The 16445-nt window shown below is 45.1% G+C and overlaps 1 protein-coding gene across 3 annotated transcripts in view; it reads left to right on the top strand.

Moving 5' to 3' along the window:
* Positions 1-2994: 2994 nt before the first annotated feature.
* MSI2 (musashi RNA binding protein 2) overlaps positions 2995-16445 on the top strand; it is a 430970-nt gene continuing 417519 nt past the window's right edge. For 2 of the 3 annotated variants that reach the window (XM_025361540.1, XM_025361544.1), the window contains exons 1-5: positions 3719-3947; positions 4241-4281; positions 4607-4688; positions 5415-5499; positions 9286-9327. In XM_025361540.1, coding sequence (XP_025217325.1) covers positions 3886-3947; positions 4241-4281; positions 4607-4688; positions 5415-5499; positions 9286-9327 — 312 coding nt within the window. In that variant the 5' untranslated portion in view covers positions 3719-3885. Of the gene's footprint in view, positions 3126-3718; positions 3948-4240; positions 4282-4606; positions 4689-5414; positions 5500-9285; positions 9328-16445 lie in introns of those variants that run through there. The other variant, XM_025361542.1, reaches the window with a different exon arrangement.

Below are 16445 nucleotides of genomic sequence, written 5' to 3'. Positions count from 1 at the left end.
GTTCTCTGAAAACACTAATAGAAAGTAGAAAGAAAACACTAGTAAAAAAAAAAAAAAGATCTCTGGCACAGCTGATCCAGATAAGAAAAAATACATATAAAATGATATTTGGAATGAAAAAAAATAAACATTATGGATAGATACAGCAGAGATTAAAATACATTAAGAGATAACTATGAACAGCATTTTGTCAACACATTTGAAAACCTAGATGGTATGGATAATTTCTTTGAAAAATATAGTGTATAAAAATAGATTCAAGAAGAAAACAGAAAACCTGAAGAGATCTACAAGCGTTCAAGAAATGGAATCAGTAGTTAAAAATCAACCCACGAAATGTCTATCCCAGACCCAGACAATTTACCCGCAAGTTCTACCAAACATTCAAGGAACACATAACTCCAATCTTATACACACTGTTCCAGTAAATGAAAAAAGAAGGAACATTTACCAGTTCATTTTACGAGACCAGTATAACCAGACAAAAGCAGTATGAAAAGGGAAAACTGCAACCAATTTGACTTATGAACATGAATACAAAAAGAATCCTAGAATGAAATTAAATGTTGACCATCATTCATTCATTCATCCACTCACTCATTCAGTCAATCATTACTTATTGAGCATTAACCGTGCGCCAGCAGGCACTGTGCTGGTACATGGAGAGCAGAAAGGGACAGGAGCTTCTGGCTTAGAGGAGATGGGCAATAAAGCAAATGATCATACAGGGTAAGGTACACAGAGGACGTTCTGGTAAGGTAACTGCATATCTAAGGGCATTGGACCCTGTCAGAGAGGTCTGGGAAAGATTTCCAGGCACATAAGTGGAGTAAGGGTGGATGTGCGAAGACTGTTTTGTGAGCTGTTGCAGGGCCTCGGGTGGGAGATCTGGGATGCAGTAGCAAGAAAGATGGATTTGAACTTGGGCTTGCTTCAGAAAGGCTAAGTGGAGATGTTGAATACAAAACTGACCAGAGCCTGGAGCTCTTCAGGAAGGGTGAGGCTGGAAATTTCAATTTGAGTGGCATCAACATGTGTTTAAACCCATCCTGGAAGATTGAGTTTGAAGAAGAAAGTGTCCAACATTGTCTTGGGCTGTTGAGACTTTCAGAGGGTTGAGGACTGATATTATGCTGCTTGTATTCTCCTGAGGCAGGGGCTACATTGAGTGAGCTGGAGAAAAAAATGCATAAAATAATAATAATAATAATAATAAGCTATTACAAATAATGTAGTGCATAGGGGCAGCCAAGAGGGAATTATTTTGGACAATGAAACTGTTCTGCATCTTGATTATGGTGGTGGTTACATGACTCTATGCATAAGTCAACACTCATAGAATTACAGACCAAAAAGAGTAAAGGTTACCATATATAAATTAAAAATAAATGAGTAAAAACAATGTAGTAATGGAGACTTAAAATCCAGTTCTTTCTAAGCCACCGACTTTGTAACTGCAGCTCTAGACCCTCTCTGGATTTTAAATCAGTTCTGTAAGTGTCAGCTTGTGGAAGTCTATACCACAGAAGAAGGGCCCCCAACTCTCGCCTTGTGAGGGAGGGAATAAACATGCAGGCAGCAGAGGCCACACCGCATTGGACTGATGATCAGAGGGTGGGGGTGGGGTGTAGCCTGGTGAGTTTGGCACCTCTGAGACCCTGATGTATAATGAGGGTATTAGACTAGGAAAGTCCTTTCTACCTAGGATGGCCTGTGGTTCTACTGTAAAAATCCCAACACAATACAATGAGCTCTGTTGTCTGCATACTGTTGAGAATAATCAATCATAATAAACAATCATCATAACAACTGGCCGTTCAACACATGAGACCCCAGATGATTTGGGAAGGAGCTTGGAGTGACAGGAAATGTTCGGGTTTGTGGTTTAAAGCCTTAGAGCACCTTCTCAATATGATTATATTGAGTAGTGATTGATAATAAACACGAATCAGGTTTACAGTGAAAAAGGAACTTTTACAACATTGGTTCACTTCAGCCTCTCACCTTCACCCCATCAATCCTGTCAAGGAGGAATTACTGCAATTCAGGGAACGGGGAGATTGAGGGTCTGGTCACTCAAGGATATGGCTGGTGCTGAGATTTTCCAAATATTCCATTTTTCCAAAACCCACAGTAGATTTGGTACAGTTTTGGTGTTGAGTGTCTTCCTTTGTCTCCTAATCCTATGAAAATTAATGGAAAAGTGTTAATTGGGTATCAATTCATACTTAACATTAATCTCAGTATTTGATGAACCACAACTTTATGTTGCCCCTCACGCCATATTAACTCAGTTTACTGCAATAATTTAAAACAATACAGATTTAAAACAATATGGATAATTGTATCCGTATTGTTTCCAATGCCCCATAAATTGAAACCAGCCCGAATTTGGCCAGCCTAGAATCTGCCGGAGAAACGTGCGATGCCTTTGGAAGGCTACAGACACCGTCTTTTTGGAGTTTTCAGTGCATGAAGGTATGAAACCAGCATTTATTAAGCACCCACTGTATGCCAGAACCCGTGCTGTACAATACTGCTGCTCCTAAGGTGGGAGTGATTCTGAAGCCTTCTGCCACCAGCTACCTCTGCAGGTCGTGAGGGGTCTTGGGCTATTTCAGTCTCATGCACTTTATTATCCTGGCATACAAAGGCTGGGTAATTTGAGAAATAAAATATATAACGAACGGATTAAACAGGGGTTTCCTGAAATAACCACCCTTCCCAGCCATCCCAGAGGCACTCCAAAAGCACTTCTCGTTATATACAAACATTTGCTTTGAACCTCAATCATGTGACCTTGACTCCTATAACCTATCTTATTATATTTTTAAAACACTGTATGATTAACGCGGAAACCCTTTTTTTCGGCACTTTCTCGCCACTGGAATCGCGTCAGTTTCTCAAAGTTCCAAAATAACCTTTCCCGGGCACGGATTGGTACCTCTACTGGGGAAGGGCGGGGAACCGCGCAAGACGTGCCGGTGTGGAGCGAGAGCCAGAGAGAACTTCCAGCGCAAAAGGAAAATAAAACTTGTGGCTGGTGTTTGTGCAGGAGGGTCTCCGCTATCCTGAAGCCCCCCGATCCTGGGGGGTCTCGGGGGCCGCCAGAGAAGCGCCGGGGTGTGGGTTTGCTCCCGACGTCCTTGACCTAAATTTCTGAGCCGTGGCTGGAAACAGGGCACAGCGCAGGGCGGGCGGCTGGTGCCATCTCCGGATCTCGGCGGCAGGGGCCGGCAAACTTGAATGGAGAGGGCGAACTAGAGAGGGTGGGGGGCGTCTTCTCCCCGGTCCGGGTGAGGAGCCGCAGCAAGCTCCCCGCGCCTCCCCTCCCCCGATCCACCCGCCCCCCGCAGCCCATGTGATCCAGGGAAGTCGGGGTGCGCTCCCCCTCGCCCTGCGCCCTGCCGGCCCGGAGGCGGGGTCCCCTCGGCCCGCGGGGTTCGCGCGCCACCCGTGTGGGTCCGGCAGTGGGGGGCCGAGTGTGCGCGCGCGGGCAGGCGGGGGCCGCACGGGGGTGCGTGACGTCACCGGCATTGGTTACACGACGTTCTAGAACTCCGCCCCACGTGCGCCGGGGAGGAGGGGGAGGAGGAGGAGGAGATGGGGGTGGGGAGGAGGAGGGGGAGAGGTGGTGATGGGCCGGGGGGGCGGGGACGGGGGGTGTGCGAGGCAGCGGGGCTGAGCTAAGCCGAGCCCACGTGTGACGGCTCTCGCCGCTGCCCCGGCTCCGCCGCTCGCAGAGAGATTCGGAGGAGCCCGGGCGGGGGGGAGGAGGAGGGGGAGGAGGGAGCGGAGATCTCGGGGCTCGGAGCCGGCCGCCGCTCCGCTCCGATCGCTGTGGGGCTCGGTTTTTTGGGGGTGGGGGGGCGGGGGGGCTCAGATATGGAGGCAAATGGGAGCCAAGGCACCTCGGGCAGCGCCAACGACTCCCAGCACGACCCCGGGTAAGTTTCCAGGCGCTGCCCACCGCGCCGCCTCGGGCTCGCTCTCCTTGCAGCGGCGGGGACGGCGGTGCGCGGAGCCGGGCATCTCCCGCGCCCCCCCGCCCCTCCCGCGCGCCCCCCCCGTGGAAGTTACACACCTTTAGATTGCATTTCGCCGTCACCTTCTCCCCCACCCCACCTCCCGGCTCTCGCTCGCTCGCTCCCCCCCGCTTTCCTTTTAGCTTTTGTAAGTTACACGTCAAAATGGCCGATCTGACATCGGTGCTCACTTCTGTTATGTTTTCTCCCTCTAGTAAAATGTTTATCGGTGGACTGAGCTGGCAGACCTCACCAGGTAAGGGAGGGAGGGGGGGACGCCTGGGTCCCCCCCTTCTTGGCTTCTTTATTGCTCTTTGTTATCCCGGTGTAGGAGCCCCCCCCCCGCCATTGGCTCCCCACTTCTCCTGTGCAAGGTTATTTTTTTAAATAGCAAATCCTTTCTGAGCCCTCTGTGCGACCTCTGTTGCTGAATTTCCCCCGCGTGTGCAAAAAATGCAAAAACAAAACAGAATAACAACAGAAAACTACTTTTGGATTTTGTCCTTGATGAAAATTTGCATTGCTTTTTTTTCCACACCTTCTCTCCCCCCCCCCCCATCTCTCTCTTTCTCTCTCTACAGATAGCCTTAGAGACTATTTTAGCAAATTTGGAGAAATTAGAGAATGTATGGTCATGAGAGATCCCACTACGAAACGCTCCAGGTAAACCATTCCCTTCTGGATTTTGTCTTTATTTTAGAACAAAGTTGAAGTTTTATTTTTGGAGGTGTCTTCGGAAGTAGCTAAGCGGATTAGAATGGGGCTGAGGCGCGTGGCTGATCTCGAACGGCGCTCTATACCACCCTCACCGCCCCCCAGTAACCCCAGAGGTTATTGTTAATTGGAGCTGAACTCTGGATACAGAGATACCCATCTCTCTGCTTTAAGTCATTTTCCCGTCGCTTCTTTTTCTCTGTTTAAAATGACATTCAGCTTCATTTACTTTCGCATAGTTTTTTTTTTTTTTTTTTTTTTTGTCTTAATGTATGTTTCCCCCACACTCCCAGCTCCCCAAACTCTTAAGATCCCTCTTAGAAAGATGGTGGTGAATCTCTTCTAAGTGCCGGGCTTTCTTCGGAATAAAACAAAGCGTTAAGAAAGGGAAGGGGAGGAGGAGAGGAAACTGAGGTGGCCAAAGAGTGGAGGCACCAGCATTTTCCAAGTTACCTCAACCCTCCCTGCCTCCGTTCCACTTCCCCCATTAACCTTGATGTTTTTTTCTGGCGAGGTGGAGGGCTGTAGGCAGGTGGGGAATTGGAGGAGGGGAGTGGGAGTGGGGGTGCGTGGAGGGCAACTTTGCTCCTCATTCAGCCTTAGGTCTCACTCCTTGTTGCTTTCAATGGTGTCACATTTTCTTGTTTGTTTTTCTCCCTCTTTGTCTCCTTTCAGAGGCTTCGGTTTCGTCACGTTCGCAGACCCAGCAAGTGTAGATAAAGTATTAGGTCAGCCCCACCATGAGTTAGATTCCAAGACGGTAGGTTGCTTTTTGTTGTTGTTGTTCGCCCCTTTTCAGGAACGGTCTGGGCATTGACAGCCTCATTTAAAGGGACAGCGCCTTCTTTTGCTTCTGTACTAGAGCTGGGTAGTTTAAACTGAGCTAGCGAGTTGATTCAAAAGTTTGCTGCCGTGGCTGACTTTGGGGTTTTCTTTTTAGAGCCTGTCCCATTGCAGCTTCAGATGCTGCCAAGGTTAGGCCTGGGAAGGAGAGGGTTCGGCTCCGGCAGAGTCTGCCTGCCCGGCCTGGGGACTGTGCAGAGAAACTCCACCAGAGAGTAAATGCAACTTTTCTTTGTCAGCCAAGCACAGCACGCGTTCCCAACTGTGGCTCTGGGGATCAGCTTTGAGAAGGCACAGCCTGCTTTGTGGCCAAGGGGGACAGCAGTGGGAAGGAAGGGAGAGGGCGCTAAATACAGGTCCAGGCAACAGGTTCCTCCTGGGGCACTTGGGATTTGGAATGTGGTTTGGGAAGGGAAGGGGAGGCCGGCAGAGCTGAGCTGGGCATCCACTGGGGTGACTCCAGATGGCGTGAGATCTAAGGCTGATAAGGCCTGGGGGTTTCAAAGTGATTTTTTTTTCCTTCCTTTTCTTTCTCAGATCCTTTCATTTGAGTGTGGGTACTTTTATACATTACAAGTTTTAAAAATCCAGAGTAGAAGGGGGAAAAGTCTCCAGGCAGAGGTCAGAGGGGGAAGGGAAGAGTGTCTGCATATAACAATACATTTAACGGGAGGGGGAGTGTGCAGTGTTTTATTTAGCCCCTGTATGGGCTTCCTGCCTCTCCTCCCTTCCCTTTATGCCTACCAGAGTTTCCCCACGGTTTTTATTAATATATATCTGCCCCAAACGGAGGCCTTAAGATGACACTGGGCTGTAGTGCTGGGTTGCATGGAACTTCACTCCTCTGTGATGGGGTAGTGGGACAAGGCCAGCGAAGGGGCTCTACTTCCATCCGCCTCTTGCGAAAGTGAGCAAGTCATTCCCTACCTCTGGGTCTCAATTTCCTCTTCTGTAAAATAAGTGGACCGAGGTGATCTTTTCAAGTCCCTTTTGGCTTTAGCATTGAATGGAAGAGAAGGAAAGAAAATAAAGAAACCTGGCAACCTTCGGTGCACTTGAATTGATTTTGCAAATTCACCCTCTTTCTCTGATCAAAGAGATCAGGTGTGCGTGCCTTCTCCTAAGAAAGAAACCCACCTACACTCTTAGTTGCTTTATTAATTGTCCTGGACTTGTCATAGCTTGCATGCAGCCCAGCCTTTTGTACTTTTAGATAATTTAATTTCAGAGATCATTTATAGGACGATAACGGATGTCTGAAGAATTTTTCTCTCCTTGATTTCTTGGTTAGCCATTTCAAAAAGCTAGTGAAATTAAAGAGGAAAATCTTTTCAAGGCAAATTTGGGAATTTATCATCCACTCCCTCTTGCTACCTGGGTGGGAGAAACAGTATTTGGTTTCTGTGGTGGCTGGCGGGTCATATTCCTCTGTATCAGGTGCAAAGCCTGCAGTTTCCCTCTCTGATTGTTTATAGACTTGTTTTGGTCACTATTATTTAGTGTAACCTAGCTTTTGACTTTGTTTCAACGTTCAGTGCAGGAGGCAGAAGCGGTTGGTTTATTGACATGGAAACGAGGATCTTGTTTACTGTTACCTTAAAAGCTTTGTTTAGGTAACGGCCATTCACATCCAAAATAGTACCCTAGTCTTTTCCTAGAGGACTTGTAGCTACAGTAAGTAGAGCTGTACCTAACTAACTAATGTTTTCATTTTTGGTAGTTTTCTTTTTTGTTTGTTTTTTACAAAATAGTTGACAGGGATGTGCAAAAGGTTGGGATTTGCCATGCCTAACTTGACCCTTCCTCTCCTTCAGAGATCTCAGCGTGTAAACTTTGCACACTGAGGAACTTCGATCATGATACAATGCTCTGATACCGCCACACACCATCCAGGAGTTCTGAATTGGCTGTTTAGTTTTGCGATTTAATTTTTTTTTAGTACTTTCTTCATTGCACCTTACGTCTTCCAGCTCCTGGCACCTCCCTCAACATACCCCACACCTGTTACCTCATAAACAAGGTGATTTCTGATTGCAATTGTGTGCCGGTCAACTAAAAAAACACTTTCTGGGGAGTATTTATAAAAAGACACCTCTGTCTTACGTTCGGTCAACAGAATGGAAAATCCACACCTGTTGTATTTCTCTTGTAGACAAGCGCTAGTCAGTGCTGGACACACCTGTAGATGCAGTAATGTTAATCCTTATGAAAGGGTAGTTTTCTAGATCAGAGATTTTTGTCTATTTTAGTTTTTGAAAAGTAATCTCTCATTTCTCAGGTGATGTTTAAAGGTAGGGAACGCAATGCAGACTTTTATTAGGTCGTTAAGCCACTGTAATAACAGCAGGAAATCCTCGTATGTCTTTCTGGCTGGGACCCTAGGGGATGTAAGTCAGGGAACAAATGAACTATCCTCGGTGCTTCCCACTCCTCACCCCCACCTCCCTACTTTCCTCCAAAGCATTACTCTTTCCCCCTGCCCCCATGGCAGAAGTGAAAACAAAGCTCAGATTTACTTTTTTAAAAGGAAAACGTTTTAAAATGAAAGCCAAAGCCTAGAAATAAATAACCGGTATCAGTGTTTATGCTATCTGTGTTAAATTTTTACCCAAAGATTTGTGCCATTTGGAAATTGAATGAAAACCGACAACGGCAATATTTTCACATTTCTTACCTCCTTTTTTTATCTGTGCAGTCACTTTTTTCCTTCCTCACATCAGCCTGTTAGATTCACATGCTTCTGGGAGAACTGTTCTGAGTTCAGAACAGCTAGGCCCTGATTGAGCATCATGCGTTTTGCAAGTGTCTGATTTGGACTGGAGGCTGTTTTTCCATTTGGATTGAGGTTGGGGTAGGGGAATCCCCTACTTGTTGCACTAGATTCTGACTACTTCTTTTATTCAGTAACTTTTTTTTTTGTGCTCTCCCTATGATGAGATTTCTTTTCTAATTTGGGTTTAGGTTGCTTATAGATTTTTACTCCCTGTTGTTTTTAAAATCCAGGTGGCTTTAGCTCACATGCTTCACTTTCTTTACTTAAAAAAATATTATTTTTTATCTTTGGAGGTATAACTACAGAACAGATGATCTTTTTGATTAATCCTGGGTAACTTTACTTTTGCTAAAATGAATTAATTAACTCAAGCAGAGCATTGTGTTGGATGTCTATGGGGAGTTTTTGGATGTTGTTGATTTAAAAAAATTTTGGAATCTCCTTCCCCTCCTGTGTTGTTTAGTTATCATCAGGCACAAGAAATACCATCCAGTTACCTACTGCTAGAGAATACTTACATTTCATTTTCAGGTTATGATTTTTTTCCCAATGATAATGATGCTCCCATCTTTTCTCCCAGCCACGCATAGCAAATTAGATGCAGATACCATTTAATATTCAGTGTCTGGAAGAAGAAGCCCTTGCCTAAATAAGAATACATGAGATCTAGTTTATTAAGAGCATCACACACTGAAATGCATGGTGGGTCATTTCAGAAAGGCTAGCTAGCTATGTTAGTTATGTGATCTATTGGAGGGATGGTTAAGTTGAGATCAAAGTTTAGGAAACTTTTGAGATGCCTGAGAAGTTACTAAAAGCTGAATTATAAGCCTGAGAAATGAGTGATGAATAATTAGGTGATTAATCATATATTTTTTCCTTTTCTTAAAGTACTTTATTGACTCCTGCTTTTCTATTTTTTTTTCCCAGATTGACCCCAAAGTTGCATTTCCTCGTCGAGCGCAACCGAAGGTAAGTAGGAGAATCAACAGTAGGATTTTAGTTTAGCACTCAGAGATGTTTGCCAAGAATTTCAAGTTTCAAACAGCATTGGCAATGAACTGTTGAAGCCTGGTATTCACTGTTCCTTCGGGGTATCAGGACAGGCTGGGCAAGTAGTCCTGTGGAGATAACCATGCGTCTCTAAGTTAGCCATCCCAAGGTGGCTTCGGAACATCCACCTGGGGGCAGGGACAAGTCTGATGCTTAGTGGGAGGACGTGGTTCCATCCACTGCAGTATTTTTTGCAAGTATTCTGTTTACTTTTTAAGCATTTCCAAGATCATATCAGGAAAAGTCAAACATTTCCTTGTGACTCTTTTGGAGGGTACTCTTTGAGGCTTCACAACTCGGAGTTTATGGAGAGGAATAGAGTTTAACTAAACAGCTGATCCTTTCTTGGATAAAACAACTTCTTAGGCCCATAAAGCCTTAAATCTGAGAGAGGAAGTAGTGGATATCTTGGTTTGTAGGTTGGTTGGATAAGTCAGGGCATACTTGAAACCAACAGTGCTTCTTATTTGTGCAAGTGCTGGTGCCTGGGTGGAGAAGTCCTAAAAATGTTGTAACCTTGTAGGAGTGGCACTACAAGACTTGCTTAAAGAATCGAGATAGGGCTTCACTTTTTTAGAAGTGTGTCGTTAACATAGTTTTCTCTGAGCTTGCCAGGTGTGGCTATGAGAACACAGCTGCATGAAGCCTAAGATTAAATTGGAAGGGCTTATGGCTTACATGTTACGTTTACACTTTTTAGTTACTTTTTTTCTTCCCTATGTAGCACTGGAAGAAATGTTTTTATGTATCTTCTGGATTTGTCATTCTTTTAGGGAAAGGGGAAAAGTTGAAACTTCAGATTGTAAGTCGGAAAGGGTTGTGACTTTAGCAAATTCAGTATATTTCTTTACGCATAGTCTCCCAGAAGTGGAACCTTTTAATTGTGTAAAGAGAGGAATGGTTTTGCACATTAATATAGGAAAAGTTGGTGATTGTGATGGTACTTTCAGGTCTGGAGCCTACCACTTGATTGATTGATTCCTTCCTTTCTTCCCTCCTTCCTTCCCTCTCTCCCTCCTTGTTCTCTTTTTTCTCCCTTTTTTAAAGATGGAAACACAACTTTTTAAGTAAATGCAATGAAATATTTTCTTAAGGCATTTTTTTTCTAATGCTTAAGCAAATGATAGGAGTTAATGAGCCAAAGAGATTAGGTTATTTCTGTACTTAGCACAAACTTTGGAATTGTCCTTATTGTTTTAGTTACTTCCCAAACTGTCTGTGATCCTTCACATTTCAGAGAGCTTCCCAGAGTTAGCAGTATTTCCTGGGTTTGGAAGAATTGCTGTTTCTTCCATAAGTGTGAATCTTCAAATTTCCAGGTTAGTCATTTGATCACTCAGAGCTTGGATCAGATTACCCAAGAGGGAAGCTGGAAAAATCCCTTACTTGGTAAAACCATGGGTTTGACCTGTTTTTCTCTCCCCCTTGTTGTCCCCCTTCCTTAACTTTGTTTTTAAACGAGAAAAGCAATATTTCACTTTAATACACTCTGCAGTGATGCATTCAACTTGAAAACGAGACAGAATATTTCTCAAACTTGTCAAAGTGTGCATTCCTTTCCCAGCCCTCAGCTCCACATCTGGAATGTTTGTAGGTGAATTGACACGAAACCAGTTGGGGGAGAACATCTTTCCATGAATTCTAGGGATTTAATAATAACACCTTACTGTGTATGACATACTTCTCTTTACAGAGGACTTCGCTGTTCATTATCTCCATCTCCATTCCATCTCCTGGGGCATTCGGCTGTTGTCCCTGACCTTCTCTCAGTCTCAGTGTGCTCATCTGTAAAATAGGAGTGATGACAGTAGCTCTCCCAGAAGGTTTTTGTGTAGAGTAAAAGAGCACGGTCTGCGACAAAGGTCTTTGTCATTGTCATTATTTTTCTTGTCGGTTTTCTCATCACTGTTCTGGTTGTTGTTTGCAAGCGGGACAGCCCGGGTTCAGATGCTGATGGTGCCACTCTTTAGCTGTGTGAATTTGAACGATCGTTTAACTTCCTTGAACCTTCGTTTTTCCATCTCATAGAGTTTTTCTGCAGATTACATAAATTAATAAAGGTAAAGGGACTGAAAAAAAAAAAAGATGTGTTGCATGGTAATGCCATAGAAGCGTTAACCTGCTATTTTATGTATGTATGTATGTATGTATGTATGTATGTATTTATTTATTTTGAGATGGGATCTCACTGTGTTGCCCAGGCTAGTCTTGAACTCCTGGGCCAAGCTATCCTCCCACCTCTGCCTCCCAGAGTGCTGGGATTATAGGCGGGAGCCACCGTGCCTGGCCAACCTGCTACTTTTTACTGCTGTTTTTATTAAGTTCTCACATCAATCCTGTGAGAGGTTGAGTAATCATAATGATACTAATTGAATTTATATGCCAGGCACTATTGCAGAGACTTTATTAACCCATTTAATCCTCATGCAGCCCTATGAGGAGAGTACCAGTATGAGCTCATTTTATAAATGAGGAAACTGAGGCATGGATGGATGTCCAGGAGCCATACCCAGGCAATCTGGCTGTAGAACTGGGCCCTTCACCAATGTGCCATGCTATGGGGGTACCTCAGGGGATGGCCCCTCTGTTATGTGACAGGAGATGGGCTCCGAGAGGTCAGCAGGCTGTGCTGAGGGAACCACTGCCAGAGGCCCAGGACTTTGAAGTTTTGCGTTCCTGGGCCTAGGTGATTTGCCTTGTCCCATCATGTTATACCAGTGTGTGACACTGTCTTATATCTTTACATCCGACCCCTCAGGCCATCTTTTCAGATGGTTCTGGAGTTACTCAACCCCAGTGAGGCAACAGAGTAAATGCCAAGGTTGTATGGTGGTTGAGAATTGGGACAGGGTAGGGAGAAGGTGTCTTCCCTGTCTACATTTATTTTCCAATAGAATTTGAGCCTGGTCTCTGGGATTTCAGACTGGAGTTAGTGTTGGGGGCCAAAACCTGGCTGGCAGGAGCGTAGAACTTTAAGTTGAGCCTGATTTATTTATCGTTTATCTCCCCTCAATAAAACTTCTGTGTTTTTGTGTTCAGGTCACAGTGGCAGAGGGAACCCTGCCCCTCCTCGTGGGCTGGGCGAGGAGCTTGTAAATGATATGTCAGTGTGTGTTTCAGTTAAAATGAGTTTCTCTGCTTTCTGGCTGTCCCTCCTTGCTAACGCTCGCCAGAGAAATATTCCGTGGAGGTGTTAAAACAAGACTAGTGGAAAGAAACGGTAACTTAAAATGAAAGAAAATCCATGGCAGTGAAGAACAGATTTCATCTTAGTACTGTCAAAATATTCTGTAATGTATCATATAAATAAAAATCTGTTTAGACCATAGTTTTAATGAGTCACCAAAGGAAGGTTTTGAATCCTGCAGTTTATGTGTCCCCCTTTGCGGTGTAAATGTTCACATCTCAAGTGAAGTAGGGTGGGGAGACTCTTTGGAGACTAGAGGCTGTTAATTAGTGAAGTATATTTTGATCAGGGCAAGAAGACTGGTTCATTCTATATCTTCCTATTTCTCTGGATGATTATTTCATTTTGTAAAATATGTAAGAGTTCCCCCCCTTATCTTTTTAAAAATTAAAATGGTCGTGCTCCTCTAAAAAGATGACTTAATTTGAAGCCTTCGGAGACATGAGGATGATGAGGATCCATCATTCCCTGTTCTTTCTTTGCTCCCTTTGGACTGGAGTGTTGGCTGTCTGGAAGAGTTTTGCTTGAGCTCGTGGGTTCTTTTCTTGTGTGTGGAGGAACCAAGAGACTCCTTAGCGTCTTTCGGCAAGAGCGAGGTCTGGGTGTACTCACCATCTGTCTTAATTATCCTTGTGTATAAGAAAACATTCCCACCTTTTCCCAATTGCCATTTCCTTCCTTAACTTTTAGAGAACAGAACCTCATCTGTTGATGCAGGGAGATCTCACTTCTTTAACCTATTTATAGTTGCCTTCAGTCACAGCAGGGTGGCCAGGGGCGAGTCACTTAAGCCTCCCCAAGGCTCAGTTTCCTCCTCTGTAAAAGAGGGAGAATTATAGTACTCATCGCATGCTGTTGTTTGGAGGATAAATGCAAAATTCTTCACTGGGAGTCTGACATAAAATAGCACCCCGCAAATGCCTGTTGATCTTATTATTATAGGATTCTTATTTTTATTATTATTATTTTTAAGACAGAGTCTCACTTGGTCACCCAGGCTGGAGTGCAGTGGTGACATCTTGGCTCACTGCACCCTCCACCTCCTGGGTTCAAGCAATTCTCCTGCCTCAGCCTCCCAAGTAGCTGGGATTATAGGCACCTGCCATCATGCTTGGCTAATTTTTGTATTTTTGTAGAAATGGGGTTTCATGATGTTGACCAGGCTGGTCTTGAACTCCTGACCTCAGGTAATCCACCCGCCTCTGCCTCCCAAAGTGCTGGGATTACAGGCGTGAGCCACTGCATCCGGCCGGAGAATTATTTTAATAGAATAAAAAAAGGTACAATGGTGAAATGACTGAAGGAAAATCTTAATTGGAATGTAAGCTCTCTGAGGGCAGGGAACTGTTTAGTAACTAAATGAATGAACTGAATCCAGCCTGCCTTTTTTCCTGTGGAGGCAGCTGCTACCCAGTAAAGTTACGTTGGTTGCTTCAGGTCCACAGTTAAATTGTAGCAGGGCTGAGCTAGCAGCTGGGTTTTCCTGTTCCCCTCTTCTCCTGTGACGTGGCTTCAGGGCCCTGGAAGGTTCTCTGCTAAGCACGCATCCAGATGGGTGCAATGGCAGCCCAAACGTGTACACGCACACCTCCTGTTCTGGGGGAGTGGTTTCTTGGCAGCTTCTCAAGGGCGAAGGGTGAGTTTTCGGCATCTGGCCTTCCCTTGCTGCTGTGGGTCGGGTCATTCTAGCATCTTGCCATCTTGGATGTTCTGCAGCTGTCATCTCGGCAGCCACCGTGAACCGGCCTGCCAGTGAGTTTTCTCGTTCCCAGCGAGGATGTGGTGGTGTGTCTGCAGCCCTTTTCCACAACAGCGAGGACCTGGGAGGATTAGTGGCTTAGCTTCTTTCTTGTCGGTGAGCACTGCTCCTTCCTGTGTTCCAAGTCAGTAGCAGGTGTCAGCCCAAGGAGGAGGGGCACCTTGTCCTACAAATGTCCTTTCCCTGGATTTTGCTGTTCCTCACATGCTTTCATTTCATTGTTAAGGTCAGTCTCCTAAGACTACGAAGCTTCTGTGTTCTGTGTCAGATGATTTTTGGCAGACAGGTGAGCCTCCTCTGCTGCCTGGGAAGGGAGAAGGCAGTCTCGGAGGAACCAGCTGACCATCTCGGGTGCCCCTTGGGGCGGCGTCCATTCTTCGTGTCCTATTTTGTATTTTTAAACCCGAACAATCTTCGGCCGAAAGCCCTGAGAAGACACAGGGGAGATGTAGTTCATCATCTCTGTCTTCCCGTTTGATCTAATGTGTTCATTTAACAAGAGCTGGGTTAATCCTTGTTAATTGCCAACTCTGTGCGTGCACCCACTTTTGGAGGGATTCAGGATATACTCAGTGCTTCCTGATGCACACGGAACACAGTCTCAACGTCTTAGCTTGGTACTTAAGGTCCTTCAAAATCTGTACTGGGGTCTTTTCCACCTTCTCTCTCAATTCTTCTAGTTTTTGCTGCCTTGAAACTGAATGCTCACCCTTCTCTGAGAAACCCGTCCTTTTGCAGATTTCCCTCTCTGCACTGCCCTTCCCTTCTCTGTACACAGCAGACCCCTCTTTGAAAGCCCAACTTCATCATTATCTTTTCCGTGAAGCTGTCCCTGCCCCTTTGTGGAAACAGTCGTATTTCTTTGGATTTCCACAGCACTTACCTTTTCTTTGGTTAAGCCCCTTCCAACAATAATAAATTAGCAAAAACTTATGGAGCACATACATCTGTTGCATGTTGTGCTAGGCATTCACTCATTCACTCATTCATTTATTCACCAAACAAGCACCGACTGTATGCCAGATACTGTGCAAAGTTCTGGGGATAGTGTGGAGAATACGACAAAGTTCCTGCCTTCACCAAACTTTTGCTCTAGTGGGGCAAATAGGCAGTGAGCAAACAGATAAGTACATAATGTGCTGTCAGGTGTGATGACCAAAGCCAGGAAAGAGTGATGGCGGGAGTGGGGTGGGCCATTTATTTAGTACAATCAGTTGCCACTTTCAGTAGTTCAGAAATTATTTACCAAGTTTCTGCTCAGCATCAGGGACTGTGTTACGCACTTTGTTCTGAGTTTTACGGTATTTAGGTTCATGCCTTATCTCCTCCATTGGACACAAGCATATTTTACTACTACTACTACTACTAAAAAGAAAAAAGAAAAAACCCCAGCCAGGTGCAGTGGCTCACGCCTGTAATCCCAACACTTTGGGAGGCTGAGATGGGTGGATCATGAGGTCAGGAGTTCAAGACCAGCCTGGCCAAGATGGTGAAACCCCGTCTCTACTAAAAATACAAAAATTAGCCAGGCATGGTGGCAGGCACCCGTAATCCCAGCAACTCGGGAGGCTAAGGCAGAGAATTGCTTGAATCTGGGAGGCGGAGGTTGCAGTGAGCCAAGATCGCGGCACTGTACTCCAGCTTGGGTGACAGAACGAGACTCTGTCTCAAACAAACAAACAAACAAACAAAATACCCCGTCCTTAGCCCTTACTTTGTGCTTTTGTACATCATGGACTTCCATTTAGGTAAAGGGAATGAAAAATGACAGAAGAAACACAGTTCTCATCTTTAAGGACATTAGCTCCAGGTTGGGAGGCGGGGGTGACCTGTGATACTGGAAAGGATGGGATAAGCCCAATAGAATAGATAGGAACAGCATTTTGAGGAAGGGGATCTAAGCTTCTAGGAAGAGGTGGTCTTTGCCCCAGATCTTGAAGATCAGGTAGGAAGGAATAATGGCAGGAACACTGTTCTTCCTTCCTGCTAGGAACTGGGAAGACCAGGGTATGCAGCGGTGTGGCAAAGGGTGTGTACTGCAGAGTGATCTGGCATGAGGCTTGCAAAGTAGGTTGGAGCCAGTTTGTAGAA

This window comes from Theropithecus gelada, chromosome 16 (assembly GCF_003255815.1).
Source record: "Theropithecus gelada isolate Dixy chromosome 16, Tgel_1.0, whole genome shotgun sequence".
NCBI lineage: Eukaryota > Metazoa > Chordata > Mammalia > Primates > Cercopithecidae > Theropithecus > Theropithecus gelada.
Note: the sequence above shows the minus strand (reverse complement) of the source record. Positions and strands in the feature narration are given on the sequence as shown.